Source organism: Anthonomus grandis, chromosome 17, assembly GCF_022605725.1.
Source record: "Anthonomus grandis grandis chromosome 17, icAntGran1.3, whole genome shotgun sequence".
Taxonomy (NCBI): Eukaryota; Metazoa; Arthropoda; class Insecta; order Coleoptera; family Curculionidae; genus Anthonomus; species Anthonomus grandis.
Window position 1 is genome coordinate 15,996,244 of NC_065562.1, and position 17,809 is coordinate 16,014,052.

The following is a 17,809-nucleotide window of genomic DNA, read 5'->3' on the forward strand; positions in this document are numbered from 1 at the left end:
TCAAGCTCCTGGAATAATTTTTTCTTTTATTCCAGGCAATTGGGTTCATTAAATAAAAGTGTTAATTGTAAATTGTTAAGAATTAAGACATTCTAAAAAATGTGGGTATAATATGCTTATTGATAAAGGTGCTTATATTTTAAAATCAGTATATTTTTGGTAATCCATGTGAATGATTTGATGCTACTATCAGACTCTTTATCAGACTTGAGTGATTTTAAATGTTAATTAAGAATTCTTAAATTTAAGATAAATTTAAAATGTCTCAGTCTAAGGGAAGCGAAATACCAGTGCAACCAAAGTTAAATTTAGATTTAAATACAATTTACAGACATTTTAAAGATTCCTTAAAGATATGTTGATAAATTTCAGAATTCCTATAATATAGAGCACTGGAAATAGATAAAAAGGGTGAAAGATACTAAGAATCTTGTTTTATACCTTAAGATGAAGGTAAATATTTGTGGTAGTGAGCTAATTGCATTTACAGATTTTGGTAATATATCTGTGACCCTAAAAGTATATCAGGATTTTTTGTAAAGCTATTCCATAATTTGGAAACTTAGAATAGGCTGATACATATAGCTCTATTACAGTATTTGACAATTTCTTAGTGAGTTATTTAATAAAGCTGTTGCGCTTGTTAAAGTATTTGAACATATTCAATCATGTATTAAAATTGCTTTACTACTTGAAACAAAAAGCTCAAAACATACACAGATATTAAGGATCATTTTCTCAGGGAATTTTAAGGCTCTGGTAAGGTTTTATTAAATTACATTTCTACAAATAAGCAGGTAGGCGATTTGCTTACTATAGGTTTATTGGGTTTAAGTATATAAGAAGCCAGTTAAATCTGATTGAAATCTAATGAGCTTTAATGAATTTGAATTGAATTTAACAATTTTTTTTGACAGAGCTTTTGTATTTAGGTTAGATGTAAATTGGGTTGATTTGAGAGGGAGGGTATCAACATATATAAGAGTCATTTAGCAACAATTCAATTTGGCAACGTTGGGCTACTTCTTTGTAGGTGAAGAAAGAGTTATATAGAAGAGGTTATACGTTTTTTTCGCGATTTTCTCTTAACCTTATATTAGCAAAAATTTATCTTTTTTTTTCGCTAAAAGAGTCGTTTTGTTACTCTCGTTGTTATTTGTTACTCTGTATCCCAAAAAATTTAGTGTAAAGCAAGGACGATATTACGTAATAACTAAAAAATTATTGACACTATAGACATTTTAGTCATATTGGCAACGTTGCCATGGAAAATCTTAGAGCTAGCAGCGTCACTTATGATAAAAAAATTTAAAAAAATTGGGCATTTTTAGTTTTTATATATTTTCATTATTTCCAACATTTAAAAAGTGCTTTGAATAAAAAACAACGTTTTCATAAAAAACATAAGTAGACAGGGTTTTTTAAACTTTGGAAATTTTAAGGATATTGGCAACCTCGCATATAAAAGGTGAAGCCATTTTTTACGTAAAAATCCCATTTTTTTTTAAATTAAATATTTTATAAGTACACGTAAATAAGAAAAATTAAAACTTTGAAAATTTAAGGCATTTTGGCAACGTTGCATATGCAACTCATTAACGAGAGAAATAAATTGTCTATTGGGTTCTTAAAGTAAATTCATGGCAAATAAATGAATTAAAAAAAAAATAATATTGACATAATAACCCCAACATTCCACTACTCTCCACCAAATCCAACAACTCTAAGGCAAGTTTCCACACCAAAACACTCAAATCCAGTCATAGACACTCACTAAACCACCAAGTAGAAGCAACAAAGAAACGCAAAAGAAAATTCAGAGTTCCTCTTTAGTTTCTAAGAAACGTAAAAAAAAAACGGACGAAAACCCGACCGAGAATTTTCCGCAATGTTTTTTCCCCCCCAGTTCGATCGTAAATAATTCCGCACGTAAAAGCCGCGGGTCGATCTCCGTCTCTCGACAGCTGAGTCCGGACTAAATGCGACGGCGCTCCCTCTCGCACTCGGGCTGGGAAATCGCGAACCGCACACGGGAAAACTCTTTCGAGTTCAGGAAAATCGGTAGGCTGATGCCAGAGTCTCTTCGCGCCATCCTTTTTAAGGCATATGCCAAAAAGGGAGAGGGTAGTTGTTGCTCTTTTACTAACACTCATTTATTTCAGCTTCTTATGGTGTCAACTGGTAGCATAACCTGGATATCTGGATAAGGAACTAAAGGGTTGGGAGGATAGTTGGAGAGTATGTAATTTAATTAATTAAATTTGTTCTCAAATGCCTAGAATATAGAAATATTGGTTCCACTAAATTGCCTGGAATTTATTTAATAATTAAGCAGATTTGCTAGCTAAGAGATACTGAAAGCGTCCAATTGCCTGGAGTAAGAAAAATTGATTTCTTTATTGCCTGGATTAATAAATAAGCCATAAATGGCTCTATTTCCTGGAAATATATCCACATTTATATGCCTGAAATAAAAAAGAATCCAGATAATCTATAGCATAACTGCTGATATAAAGGGCTTTTAGAGTACTATTAGGAACTCCTCTTAGAAAACTGCTTAAAGTAGGAAAATGAAATGCTCAACTTCGTAAAATAAAGAGTTTGCCTAGTTTCACTATATGAATTAATAAAACACGTTTTTTCAGTTTATATGGGCATAACTTAAATGAGCACGATGGACATTTTTATATACGTTATTTATTTCACATATCTTACATGTAATTTAATTAATTTATAAGCAAAGGCTCTAAAGTTAATTTTTTTATGCTCGGCAAGGAGCACATCAGCGTCAAGTGTCAAAGGCTTTTTGTATATCGACAAATATAGTAAGATATAATTATTATTATTAAATGTGCCCTAATGTCAAGATTATCCAAAAGCAAAAATATGTGGATAAAAAATAGATAACGTCTGACATTAAAAACCTTATGCATGAAAGGGATATTTTATACAAAAGGGCTGTTCTTTATAGGAGTGAGGGTGCCTGGGATGAGTATAAGGCAAAAAGAAATATTACTGTTAATAAAATTAGAGTAGAGAAGGAAAAATTTTATGCAGAATGCATAGATGAAAATAAAAACAACCCTATAAAGGAATTATGGATAAATCTTAAGACTCTACTGCCTGGTACTGGTTTTTACTACAATGTTGCGTCGCCAAGCAAGAAATCCTATGAGCATATGAAAGCAAATCTGACAGTATTATAAACTCGGCAAGTGGTAATTAGTCCAATACTGAGTCGCATATTTTGCTAGAATGAAATCAGAAAATGTGTCAAAGTCATTGAGAGAGCTATTGCTTTTAATATGTTAAGTCTACTCTTAGTCCTGGTTAAAAGTTAATTAATTATTTATAGAAAAACCTTCAAAATTATTACGAAACAGGCTGCGGGTTTAATTTTAAAGTGTATTAAAAACACATAATTTTAATTGGTCACCTATCCTAGAACCAACTTTCCACTTGCAAAACAATGCCATCCATGCAATATTTAATTTAGCATTTTTCGGGTATCCTGATTGGTAATTGGCAACCAGGATGCCAAAATTGCCAAAATGGAAATTGGTGATTGGTAATTGGCATCCTAATAATATTATATATAATTATAAGACATGTAAGATTTATTTTATTCGAATCATTATTTACGAACTATTACGTAGATATTTTCATGCAAAAAAATTAAATTGTAATGTTTTTATATTCGATAACAAATATTATTATTTTATTATTAACGCTGAAATACAATGAAAAAATTAATAGAATATAAGAATAAAATTTAAAGGATTTAAACAGAAACCATAAGGTCACTTAACGAAAAAACGAAAAATTATTTTTTTTAAATTAAGGAAGAAAAAATATAATATCTAGATTAGGATCCCTTATTCAAATACTTGTATTGCCAAATAAATTTCCTATTTTATGATTGTCTATCAGCCTTTAAACTTGCAGCAGCTGAACATAATTTATCTTATAGTTATTTGCATTCTTATTGATATAAAATGAGGTTGAGAGAGAAAATCTGAAAAATATGAACATGGAATTCTTGAAAGAATTTAAAACTTGGTAAATATTGCTCCTAGAGTGAAGATTTAGACTTCAGTATGCCTTGTAATATTATTGATTCACCAGTCAGCAAGAATAATGTAGGTAAATGCAGTCTTGTAGTATAAGTGTCTTAAGACTCATGCATAACACTCTGTTAGGGATAAGTAAGAAAAGATGTTTACATAGGAATATTCAATTTTAGACCTTGAGCAATATAGCGGCACCATCAGTTATGTTAGTAATATTAATGGAATTGTGAAACATAGAGACTAAAAGTATTATTACCATACATTCCTTGATTAATTCAACTGAAGAAAAATTGATCAATGGCATGAATCTGAAATCTGGAAAATGATCTGGCAAGCAAAAGGAGTTCCTACAAATTAGTTGAAAAATTAGAAAACCAAAATGACCGTTACTTATTGCATATGGATCCAAAGGCACTATTGAGTTGGTTTTAATTTTAATAACTGGTCTGTTATAATATTATATTATGACATAAAAACGTTACTAAGTCATAATATTATGGCGAGCATCAAAAATTACTCAGTAAGTAAAAGTGTAAAGATATCGGTGTAAAGTTTCAGGCAAACTTAAAGTGTAATAATTATATTAAGAACACAAAGCATTACAGAAGCACAGTAAAATAATATAATCAGATTGTATACAGGCACCACAGACAGAAGTTAATGTAGATCTTACAGAAAAGATTTTTGCGGTACGTATTTGTTAGAAATCATAATCTTGTTACGCATTTCCCGTGGGTTCAATAAATAAACACACTTGTACATTAATTTTTTACTCACCACTTACAATCATTTATTGATTATTTAACATTCTTAAATCATAAGTAAATTAAACTTAATATCGAATCAGGTTTCTATATATAGGGTGTTTCAAGTTCGACTCTCAACATGGGCAAAACTGAGAATTTTTGAGCTTAGCAATACGCCCCTTAAAAAAAATAAAAGTTCCTATTATTCCTGATATTCAAAGAAATACAAAATTTAGATTTAGAATAATTGGCACTTTTGTATTGCTGCTTTTTTCGTGCTACCTGGCTGGTGTTTTTAGATTTTTAATACGACGTTTCCACCATCAATATCGGTTTTTTCTTATTGGCGCCATATTTGGTTTTTGCATTTTTCTGATCTCTGCAAAATTATCTTTTTAACGATGTTTCACAAGTAATATTTATTTTTTGTAAAAACCCGAATTTTTCGAGAAAAACTGAATTAACCAAAACAATACAAAAAAAGCAAGTGTTTTCCAACTTGGCCATTTTTTTTTCTTTTGCAACTCTATGACATCCATACTATCATTTACAAATAAAAATTGGGAATTTTTTTTTAAAGACGTGTTTCATAATTCGGTGCAAATATTTTAAGGGCGCATTGTTGGAGTTAAAATAAGAGTTTTTTGTCCTATAAACATGGGTCCTAAAACTCACCCCCTCAGAGCTACAGCCCGCGCAAATTGCTTAAAGAAAATCTATTATTTGGAATTTTGACTACAGTTATACGTTCAATCTTTTGGAAATAAAAAAGTCTTATTTTAACTCCTACAATACGCTCTTAAAATATTTGCATCGAATTTTGTATACTTATAACACCTTCTATCTATTGTAAAGCCTGAAGATGAATTAAATCTAATTCAAAACTTTGGCATCTTTTTCTAGGTAAGCTGTTTTTTAATTTTTCCAGGCATTCCTGTATTTACTTCCAACCAAAAAAATATATTTTTTTCTTGTTTGTTTTAGGAAACTGACCTCAACTGGTCGTTTTTTTCTATTTCCAGGCAGTAACTACCTTTTTTCTTGTTTTTCCCAGGCAGTTGAGGTCGTTTTTTTCTATTTCCAAGCAGTAAATATATTTTTTCTTCCAGGCAATTCAGTTCGTTTTTTTCTATTTCCAAGCACTAAATATATTTTTTCTTCCAGGCACTTAAGGTCGTTTCTCTCTACTTTCACATGCACTTGACCTTCCACTACTACTACTATGTGAATAAAAATCTCTCAATATGTACGCTTATCAAACCGAAAATCCATAACCTTTAAATACAATTTGAAAATTTGCAAATCCAAAGCAGTCGTCACCGCCTTGCTTTTTGATTATATACGACACCTTAGAAATTTGGCAAGAAAACCAATAAAGACTTAAAGACCAATTAAGACCAACTTAAGAGTACAATATCACTATATCCACATTTTTTTCAAAAATGCCTTTATGTCCGAAATTTTTCGTAATTGCAAAAATGTCTATTTTTTTTAGGAATTTTGTGCAAAAACCTGTATTTACTTCCAACCAAAAAAATATAATTTTTTCTTGTTTGTTTCAGGCAACTGACCTCAACTGGTCGTTTTTTGCTATTTCCAAGCAGTAAATAGTATCTTTTTTCTTGTGTGTTTCAGGTAGTAAATACCGTTTTTCCTTGTTTTTTTCCAGGCAGTTGAGGCTGTTTTTCTCTATTTCTAAGTAGTAATTTTTGTTTCTTCCAGGCACTTGAGATCGTTTTTCTCTACTTCCATGCAGTAAATATCTGTTGTCTTATTTTGTCCAGTTTATTTTCTTATTTCCACATGACCTTCCACTACTACTACTATTTGAATAAAAATCCCTCAATATGTACGCCCCTGAAACCGAAAATCCATAGCCTTCAAGTACGAAATTTGCAAATCCAAAGTTGTCGTCGCCGCCTTCTTTTTTGATTATATACGACACCTTAGAAATTGAGCAAGAAACCCGTTAAAAGTACAATATCGCTCTTTCCACATTTTCTTCAAAAATGCCTTTATGTCCGAAATTTTTCGTAATTGCAAAAATGTCAATTTTTTTTAGGAATATTGTGCAAAAACCCCAAAATTTATCCATAAAAGTGAAATTGGTGCAGGATATTTAACTCTAGAAAAATTCCTTTTATTACTAATTATGTCAATGATCTTAACGTCAAAAGTGTTAGGCATATCGACAACGTTGCCTTCATTATTATTTAATCTTTTATATTCCTAATTTGTAATTTCTTCGACGTTTCGATCATTTAGTGGACCTTCTTCGGGCTAAAAATACATATTTTCTTTTTCAACATACTATTGTTATTATATAAAGATATAAGGAAAAAAGTATATACTATTTAAAAAAATATAAAATTTGATGAACAGAAAGTCTATCCTAAACTGCCTGGAATAAATAATAATTAAAGTATTAAAAAAAAATTAAACCAGGCAGTTCAAACTGTAACTTATGTGGAATAAATAACGCATATAAAAATGTCCATCGTGTTCATTTAAGTTATGCCCATATAAACTAAAAAAACGTGTTTTATAAATTCACATGGTGAAACTAGGCAAATTCCTGATCTTACACAGTTGAGCATTTAATTTTCTTATTTTAAGCAGTTTTCTAAAAGGAGTTTTAAATAGTACTATCAACAGTTGTGCTATAGATTTTCTGAATTCTTTTTTATTTTAGGCAATTAAATATTGATATATTTCCAGGAAATAGAGCCAGTTATGGCTTATTTATTAATCCAGGCAATAAAGAAATCAATTTTTCTTATTCCAGGCAATTGGATGCTTTCAGTATCTCTTAGCTGGCTGATTATTACATAAATTCCAGGCAACTTAGTCGGACCAATATTTCAATATTCTAGGCTTTATTTGAGAAAAAATTCGTTTTTTAACCAAAAAGTGATTACACGATTTGAAACATTATTAAAGTTCAATTCGAGAAAATATAAATAAAAACGTTTGTCCTGTCCATCTAAGTTATGCTACCATATTTAAAAGGTCTTTTTAAATGTTAAAGGTTAATTTAGTTCAAGTCGTTTTTCTCTATTTCCAAGCAGTAAATATATTTTTTCTTCCAGGCAATTGAGGCCGTTTTTCTCTATTTCCAAGTAGTAAATATCTGTTGTTTTATTTTCGCCAGTTTAGTTTCCTACTTCCACGTGCACTACTACTACTACATGAATAAAAATCCCTTAATATGTATGGCCATAAAACCGAACATCCATAACCTACAAATACGAAATTTGCAAATCCAAAGCAGACGTCGCCGCCTTGCTTTTTGATTATATACGACACATGTCTTGGAATAGGCTCTTTCCTGTTTCTCCAGGATTACTTCTTCCTCCCCCCCTCCTCCGCTCCCCTCTATCCCGTCGTGAGTTGATTTAACTTACTTCCATGCCAAATTTTCCCTCTCATCTTTCATTCATATTTTATTGATTTCTTGATATAAAAAATTACCCAAAGCAAAAAAAACACCATTGAAAATGTAATATTCCCTTCAACTTCTTGAGCAACAAAGTTACGCCGGACAAACTGCATCGAAAGCGACTTTAATAGAAACTCCTTTGCCTTTATCACTGGCGAGGAACTTTCGAAATGTAATTTAATTGGGAGGAGGAGGAGGAGGAGGATATTAAGCCGAATTACAGAATGCATTTAGCTATGGTGAAGGGCCGTTTAGGGACGTAATTAAAAATTTTTATTACCTTTTAAAATGTAATTATTATTACCACTTTGGTAAAAGCGAGTTAAAATTAATTTCCAATTTAATTATCTAATTAATTATCAGAGAATTTAATTGAGCTTCTAACATTTTTCAAAACTCCTTTGATACAGTTCTATTATAGTCACTCGAAAAATAATCTGCCAAATCTTAAACGTTTATACGACTCAATTTCCTAACTTTAACTTGAACCATAGCGACAACAGGAGCGTAGTCGTTTGTTCGCCATATTAAGCCGTTTCCTATTGGAAATTTCTAACTGGATAAACGGGAGCGCCCTTTTCGAATATCCTATAGTTCAATTAAGGCGCCATAATAGGTAAAATTCGATTAGCTGCGTGTATGGTTCGTTATTCCCTTAAGTGATCGACGGATTTAGTATTAATTTAGAGCTATAGAGCAGCTTCCACTCTTTTCCGGCTCTATACCCATTTCCTCGGCTCAAATTTAAAAAAGTAAAATATATTTCCTAGTAATATAAATGTCATAATCCTTGACAAATGTTTACATAAATAATGACTGGTTTATAGTTTCCATTAATACATATATATACCGCAGCTTGTAATTACCTGATGGGTTGCACATAGCGATTCCGCCGCTAAAACGGAATAAATCAAGTTAATTATATCATTAACCATAACGAAAATTATTCTGTTATCATCAAACAAAACACGCGAATTATTATTGTCTCCCATAATATGTGACGTTAGACTTTGTACTATTCCCGGTGTGCGTATACGACGTCTAACCGCAGGTCTACAACAGCAGCTGATATTTTCAACAGTAAATTGGCTTGTTTATGGCCGATTTTTAATTCGGGTATAAATAGAAAAGTGATTTTTTATCTTTATGTTTACTAACCGAAATGAGAGGCAATGTGTACATTATGGTTTGTAGAGAGCGAAAATATAAGCAACGGAAGTCGGGGATTTTATTCTATTTTAATAGGGAGAAAATGCACTTTTTATTATTCCAGGCAGTTGGTCCAAGTTGTGACTTTAACTGCCTGGAATAAATTTCTGTTTATTTAAAAAATTTACAACCTTTAAATTAAGCTCCCAATTATCACAATTCCAACTATTTTTCCATGTTAAGTATAAGTTCGTTTATAACTTGTTTTCTTTATGTACATATTTGTAGTTATTTTTGACTTGTTTTCTTGCCTTTATCTTCTTTTTAGCTTATTTTATATATTTTATTATTTCAAGCAGTTGCATCATCACCTCAACTGCCTGCAATAAATTTCTGTTTATTTATAAAATAGAAAACCTTCAGCTTCAATACATGAATTTGACTTCCTGAAATAATCATGACAAAAATTAAAGAGTTCTTCAGTTGATTTAATGTTCATTTATTTATACCTTTTCAGATGGGCGCCTTTTCTCTTTTTATTAAGGACAAAATTAAATAAATATTAAGCTAAATTTTAGCATAAGATATTACGATATAGAATGACACGTTTTAAAGTAGTTTTTCAGCAACCAGTGGCATAATTAAAAAAAACCACTACCTCATAAGATTTGAGTAAAAAGATTGAAAACCTGATTTTTATTAATTGTTGATTAATCATTAATTAATTACCCGTAAAAAAGGCCCAATGACTTAGAGCTTACAAAATTTGCACGTCACATCAATTAGACGCAAGTTAAGAAAAAAACGTTTTACCGACATTATGGTTAACGACATATTAATTATTTAAGAATTCGCTGATTTACGTATATGTATATAAATAGGATTCTTCACAGTTCTTGACAGTATAAGCGTTTTACATTATTACCAAAAAATTGTTTTTTTTATAATAGATTGCAGTTATTACAGCCTAGGAATGTTTTTCAAGCTTTCAAAGTCATTTTTGACGTTTTTTAAGCATTTGTCGTAATTTTCCATCTTCTAGGGGTTGGAAATATTAATCCAAATTTTGTAGGCGCTTAAAGTAATTTTTCATTTTATTCCAGGCATTTGGAACAAGTAAAACAATAATCTAGTGGATATAATGACAGTTTTCATACACATGTTGCCACCACTGTAAGTTTTCCCAGTTTTTGGAGTAATTTTCGATGTCTTCCAGGTATTTTAACGCATTTATTCGTCTTGCAGGGCTTGGAAACATTGTTCCAAATTCTGTTTTTTAAATTCAAATGCTTCAAAAACATCCAACGGCACCACTGCAACAATCCGATCTTTATCCCAATTTCTTGTAAAAATGTCATCTGTCACTTGAGTCACACAAAACTAAGCTCCAAAAGAGTACTATTATACAGTGTAGTATCCACAAAGATTTTGCAATTTCTTACATTATATATATTGGTTGATTGTAGAACACTTAAAAACTATAATGTACTGATATATAATAATAATAATAATAATAATAATAATAAGAAAAAGAAGACACACAAATTTGACTCTTAATAAAAAAGTTCTCAAGATCAAAAATCATTTATACAGGGTGCTTCTTAAAGACATGCTTATATTTAAGAGGGTGATTCCCGGATCAACTTTAAGAGAAAGAGTTCCTATGAACATATGTCCTAAACGTCTTAACTTTTATGATACAGGGTTTTAAAAAAAATCAGTTTTTTAATAATAACTTAAACAACATTGTATACCTTTTTATGAAATTTGGTACATATATTCTATGCATCAAGACACACTTTTTGATGTGCAAAAAAAAAAAATTTCAGTGGCGTCCCTACAGGTCATCTATTGAATATTTTTAGCGAAAAAAATACTGCGTCACTGCCTTGTTTTTTAAATAAAAATTATTTTTTAAATTCTCAATCACTTTTTAGCAAATTTGATTTTTTGTTTTTTTTTTGTCCAACGCATGGTTTTCGCTTAATTTGCTTGCAACCGACGAACAAACATTTTCACACCGCGTCAGATTTTTAGGGAAGTAAAATGGTTTTTATTTTTTTCGGCGAAAATCATGCATCGGACGAAAAAAAACCAAGAGATTAAATTTGCTAAAAAGTCACCGAGGAATTAAAAAAAAAAAAATATTTTAAGAAAAAGCAGTGGTGTATTTTTTTTCACTAAAAATATTTAATAGAAGACCTATAGAAACGCCACTGATAAAGAAAATATTTTTTGCACATCAAAAAATGCACTTTGATGCAAAGAATACATGTACCACATTTCATAAAAATGTCTACATTACTGTTTAAGTTTTTTTTTAAACTTTAACACGTTGTATCTCAAAAGTTAAGACGTTTAGGACATATGTTCATAGGAACTTTTTTTCTTAAAATGAGTCCAGGAATCACTTCCTTAAATATTAGCACGTTTTTAAGGAACACCCTATTTATGAAAAAATTCTTTAAAAAATTCATTAATTTGTATTGAAAATTGTAAAAGTGTTTCTAGAATAGTTTCTAAGTTATCCTGCGTAAAAATCGGTATAATAATTTCAGATTTCTCGTTTTTTTTGACTTTGGACTATGCCTCACAAATTTTACTCTATCGCAAAAGGTTCTTAAGTAACAAAAATTATTCATATATAAAATGGTTTAACTACTACTGAAAACTGCAGAAGTATGCCTAAAATAGTTTCTTAATTAACCTAGTTGAAAAACGATATATATGATTGAATTAGTTGAGTCTCTTTGTAGGGTAGTTTTAAGTGTGGGAGAGATCCTTTCTCTAGCCTTCTGTAATTGATGTTTTTTCTTTTGCTTCAAGTTTTCCTTTACGACTTAATGTTGATAATGTGATGTAATTTAATATTAAGTCTATATAATCTGTAGTATTTACTAGACAATATCTAGGCTTCAACAGAATTCATGCACTATTGTATTAAGTGGTCCTGGAAGTCTGAATTAATGCCCTGTTAGTTACTATGTAATTAATTAGTTTTAGCACTTATGTATATTAAATATAATTTATATTGTATTATTTTGGTAACTAATAAACGTATTATTATTATTATTATTATATAGTTATCTAAGATTTTTACTTTTTTTAGCTTTAAACTATACCTCACAAATTTGACTCAAAGGCAAAAGGTTCTCAGGCTACAAAAATCATTCATATATGAAAGGATTCTATAAGAAATGCGTCAACTTCCATTAAGAACTGTAAACGTGTGCCTATAATAGTTTTTAAATTATCATGCTTGAAAGTCGATATAATAATCAAAAATTTATGCGTTTTTTGGCCTCAATAAAAAACCCAATTTTAAATTAATACCGAGAACATAAAAGAGCTGAGACACAGATATGTCCAAAAACTGACTAAAAAGTCCAGATTTTTGCGTTCCTAAGGCCTATATCCTGGACGCAATTTAAACATTAATGAAGAATTGTTATAAAATGATCCTCATATAAGATCCTCTTATAGCGAGCACTGGGTTTTCTGCACAATTGTAATTATGCAAGATATTCAATTTATATGCTATTGATTTTAATATAAATATGTACCATTGCCTTATTATTAACATTATCTAAAAAAAATTATTAATATTTTATAGGCTAATGAACCTACTATTAATTCCATTTTCTTTTTTTCCTTCTTTTTTAGTAACATCAACTTTTCGAAAGAATAAATTTAAAAATCTTCTTCCAGGAAGTTGATGATACGAAGAAAAAAGATAAGAAATTTGAATGAAAAGGAGAAAGAAAGAAGAATAGAAGAAACTTTAGGTTTAATTGCCTGTAAAAAAAACTAATAATTTCTTCCAAGAATCTAAAGGGAACTACACAAAGTCTCGTTCTCAAAAGTATTTATTAATTCTGACAGTAGGTTATACGTTTTTTATCACGACCTGGATAGCACGTAAGTTAAGCGCTTGCCTACGAACCCGATGGTCACTGGTTCATTTCTCGACCAAGTCATATTTCACTTTTTATTTTTTATTTTATTTTTTTTCCGTTCTCCCGTTCAACTTAACCTCACACGTCAACATTATTTTTATTTTGTATGTATTTATTTTTGTTTTAACTTTAATGTTTGTGGTGTTAATCCAATAGCTTTACCGGTAAGTCAAATCTCTATACTGTAATTTGTGTCTATGCATTGTTGTTTTTGTACTAGGGTTGCTTTCTATTTTCTTTTAGATCTGACGATGCCTTAGGACGAAACACGTGTAATCATTTAAAAAAAATAAACATCTAGTCTTTGAGATCATTGACTTTGTGTCCCTCTAATCTCTGAATTTTTATTATATGCGATGTTTTACAAGCAGTTAATTAAGTTTTAAATTAAAAACAGTTAATTAAGTAATAGACACTTGTAAATTAATATCGACTAATAGCTACTTTTGAGACCGAGACTTTGTGTAGTTCCCTTTAGATTCTTGGAAGAAATTATTAGTTTTTTTTTACAGGCAATTGAACCTAAAGTTTCTTCTTTTCTTTTTTTCCTTCTCATTTTTATTTAAATTTTTTGTCTTTTCTCCTCGTATCATCAACTTCCTGGAAGAAACTATTGATTTCTTTTTAAGGCAATTAAGCCCACAAAAAATCTCAGCATTCTTCTTTTTTAATGACGTAAATTGTTTGAAAGAAAATACTATATACGATATTTTACAAGCAGTTAATTAAGTTTAAAATTAAAAGCAGTTAATTAAGTAATATAGACACTTGTAAATTAATATCGACTAATAGCTACTTTTAAGACCGAGACTTTGTGTAGTTTCCTTTAGATTCTTGGAAGAAATTATTGATTTTTTTTAGGCAATTAAGCCCACAAGAAATCCCAGCATTTTTCTTTTTTAATGACATTAATTTTCAAGAAGATACTATATCCGATGTTTTACAAGCAATTAATTAAGTTTAGAACATATTTCTTGAATAAGAAAACTGTATACTTGGAGTGACACTTAAATCTTTAAAAAGAAATGTTGTCTTAAAGGTATCACTAGTATTAGGTTAGTTGGATTAAGTTTCATACCATTTCTTTCTCACCAATTATTTAAATCACATGAAATTTATCGCTATTTTCAGGGGATTTAATTAAAGAGACAAGCGGCAGGTCGTGAAGTATCTTAAGCATTGGTAAAAATATTTAAAAGAAGGAACCTAGCTAGGTCTGACCAGACCTAACTAGTTTTATAAATAAAAGTGCTTATTTTAACAATCAGTCTACGATTAGACAAGCAGGGAGCTTTTAAATCAGGATAATAAAACCAAGACACCCAAGTACCTTAAAACACTTTAAAAGTGACAGTAACTATTGTTCTCCATAATATATTCTTATCCAAACCACGAAATTTGACAAGATATCTCTCATGTTCACTTTTATAATAAACAATTCAAACCCTAATAATGAATACGTGCGTCATATATATCCCGGTGTCCCATGAATCCTGATAGGATCTGTAGGACTTTTGGGAGCAACAGGCGTCCCACGAAACAGAGAAGGGCGGCGAGGAAGAAGGGAGAGGGAAGGATGATCGATACTGTCCCTCCGCCAAGGGAGTTCAAAAAGGGCGACTGGGTTGGGTCCTTCTATAAAAAAAACCGCCCTTGAGTTTATCGGTGTTTACCTGTAGCTTAAATTTGGAGTTACGATGGCACGTAAGTCATAAATTGCGCCACAAGGGTGTGAGGTATTTGATAAATAAATAAGGGTGCAAGTAGGCCTAAAAGTTCTTTTTTGAAGAAGTTTTCTACTTTAACGTCATGCAATTTAGAGTGAGACAAAAGACTTCTCATCAGAAAAATGATTTACCTCAGCTATCTCGCTAATGGCCCAACGGAAACTTATTTATTTGTTTCTGCTGTATGATTTATCACCCCTCGCCCCGTGACAAATAAACCCAATCTTTTCGACTCAACGTGACCCTTAACAAAATAAAAGAAAACCAAGTGGAACGGGCCATTAATCTGCCTCACAAGGAATTTTTCCGGGATAAATCCGGTGAAGCGAACAACGGCGGTGCGATACCGATATGAGTTACAAGGATTAAATTAGGGATAAATGCCCCCGGGATGTATCGTTTAGCCCCTCCCTCTATCTCATAATAGACACTTTGGGAAAATCTGGAGCAACTGAGGAGCTGTTGCCATCTGTCGGTGTTATCGTTTAGGTGAATCAGGATTTAATAGTTTATTTTTATATGGGATTTTTTTGTTTTGTCCAGGCAGTTAAGGTCGTTTCTTTCTACTTTCAGGCATTAAATATCTTTTTTCTCATTTAGATTGTTTGGGTTTATAAGTTATTATTTTTTCAATTAATGCGATGGAACTCAATGTAAATATCATTATTATTCTGAATGAATTCAATAGAATATTTGATTGAAAAAATCCGCTCTATAATGCAAATCAGATTTGCAAAAGGAATTTTTGATCATATATAATCTATATGTGCATTCCATGCAAGTATGCAAGTTTGATCCAGTTTCACTTTTAAAAACGTTACTGGTTCATTAGGAAAATTTTCATTTATATTCGGGATAAAATGTGAATTTTTTTGATTTTTTGATGCATTCATAATTAATTGATTAGCAGCAGACCGATCAGCGACAATCCTTTTAATCACAGTTTTATCATCAGATTAAACAACACCGACAGCTCCCAATGAGGTACTATTTAACTTTTACCTTCCTGCATCTGATTAGTACCATATATAAGTAGTATCACTGTTTAATCACAGTTGTACACATCTTAAACGCTAACTACACAATTGACTATTAGGGATTGGATCCCTGGTAAGAATGTTTTTTTGTTTGAAGACATTTTGACCCTAAACCATCAAGATTAAAATAATTAATTTGCATAATTAAAGAGAATTCAATTTCCTTAAAATGTCTGGTAGAAATTTAAGGTGCCTAGACTTAAACTAAAATTTACTTCAAAGGCTTGAAATATATAAAAAATGACTGTAAATGGCTGAAAGAAGCTTAAACGGCAGAAGCCTTGAACATATAAAAAATGCTTCAAATTCCTGTAGAAAGAAAAATCCATAATCCCATAATTGCCTAAATAAAATAAAAAATCACATCCAGGCAGTTTTGGTTTGATTGGGTTTACACACGCCACTGGTTGCCGAGATATGACCTATCAAATGTTTGACGTTTCTTACAAGAGGTTAAGGAACCGTTTAGTTCTCCATCTGACCCTAAGGATTTTAATCAAAATCGCTAGATGGCGGCATATTCAATAAACTGAGACGATTCGGAATAACATGAAAAAATAGTCTATAACTAAAAGTCTGGAATATTCTCAATAAAAAAAATTCCTTTTTTATTCCAGGCTTTTCGAACATATTTTCTATGGATTTCGGGCATAATTAATTATTTTTTATGTTATTCCGGGAATAATTTTTTTACTTCCAAATTTGTCGAATATTTTTTAATTCTTTAAATCACTGTTGTGATAAATTACTTAAACTGGTGCATGTTTAATTAAAATGCCTAAAATTAATTACTCAATTTTAACTTTAATTAGATTTAAATATAAAATATCATTCTACGGATTTAAATGTGTACGTCTCGTAAAAATACAATTCTTAAAACGTCTGTACTTATTAATAATTTTAGGAATAACCGAATCTGTAGCTAAATTAATATCACAAAAAATTAAATCTGCTTTTTTACCTGTAGTTCGATTGGAGACAAATATAGTGCCAATTAACAGTACCAGAAACTCTCAAAATAAAAATGCAATTTTCTATAGATATTTGACAGATACAGCCATGAAATAAACACCATCTTATAGGTCATTTAATGGACTTTAAATTGATATAAGAAATTTAAAGAAATATTAAAAGGGCTTTACGTAAAATGAGGTGGAAGTCACAAACGTCCAACTTTTTATTTAAAAACTCCTGTAAGAAAAAAATTATTTTCTGTATTTGTTCATAGAGCTACAGCCACTAAATAAACATTTTCTTATAGGTTGTTTAATAAACGTTAAAAAAAATAAATACTGTTGAATAAAAATAAAGAAATATCAACAAATGTAAAAAAAGAATAAAACGCTAACTACATAAAGATATTTAACTCATTCACGCCATGTTGCATGCAATTAGCTCCTTATAAATTAAAGAAAACGATTACTATAAATGAAACATCCAGTGGCCTTCATTTAATACTAATTATAATAAAAAATCATTAATTCATGCATAAGTTAAGTGAATATGAGACACCTTCCACTATTCTATGCATCATATAAATTCATTTTCGTATTACAGAGCAAAAAAAAAAACGTGCATCATACACATTTAAATTATGCATAAAATACGTTATTAACAATTGATAAAATTTAAAAAGGATCCGCCCTTCTTGCCGCCCTTTTTCCTTGACCTTAAACAAGTGGGCC

At 30.5% G+C, this 17,809-nt stretch overlaps 2 protein-coding genes across 4 annotated transcripts in view; both read right to left on the bottom strand.

The window, feature by feature from the left end:
• Window positions 1–1,958, bottom strand: part of LOC126746405 (cAMP-specific 3',5'-cyclic phosphodiesterase) — a 415,679-nt gene extending 413,721 nt beyond the window's left edge. Inside the window, exon 1 of one of the 3 annotated variants that reach the window (XM_050454656.1) lies at window positions 1,693–1,958. The gene's annotated coding sequence lies outside the window, so the exon portion shown is untranslated. Of the gene's footprint in view, window positions 1–1,678 lie in introns of all 3 variants that reach the window. The other 2 variants (XM_050454655.1, XM_050454654.1) reach the window with 2 other exon arrangements.
• A 13,420-nt stretch (window positions 1,959–15,378) lies between these two features.
• LOC126746596 (uncharacterized) overlaps window positions 15,379–17,809 on the bottom strand; it is a 31,528-nt gene continuing 29,097 nt past the window's right edge. The window contains exon 4 of the mRNA XM_050454907.1: window positions 15,379–15,556. Within this exon, the coding sequence (XP_050310864.1) occupies window positions 15,379–15,556 (178 nt within the window). The remainder of the gene's footprint in view (window positions 15,557–17,809) is intronic.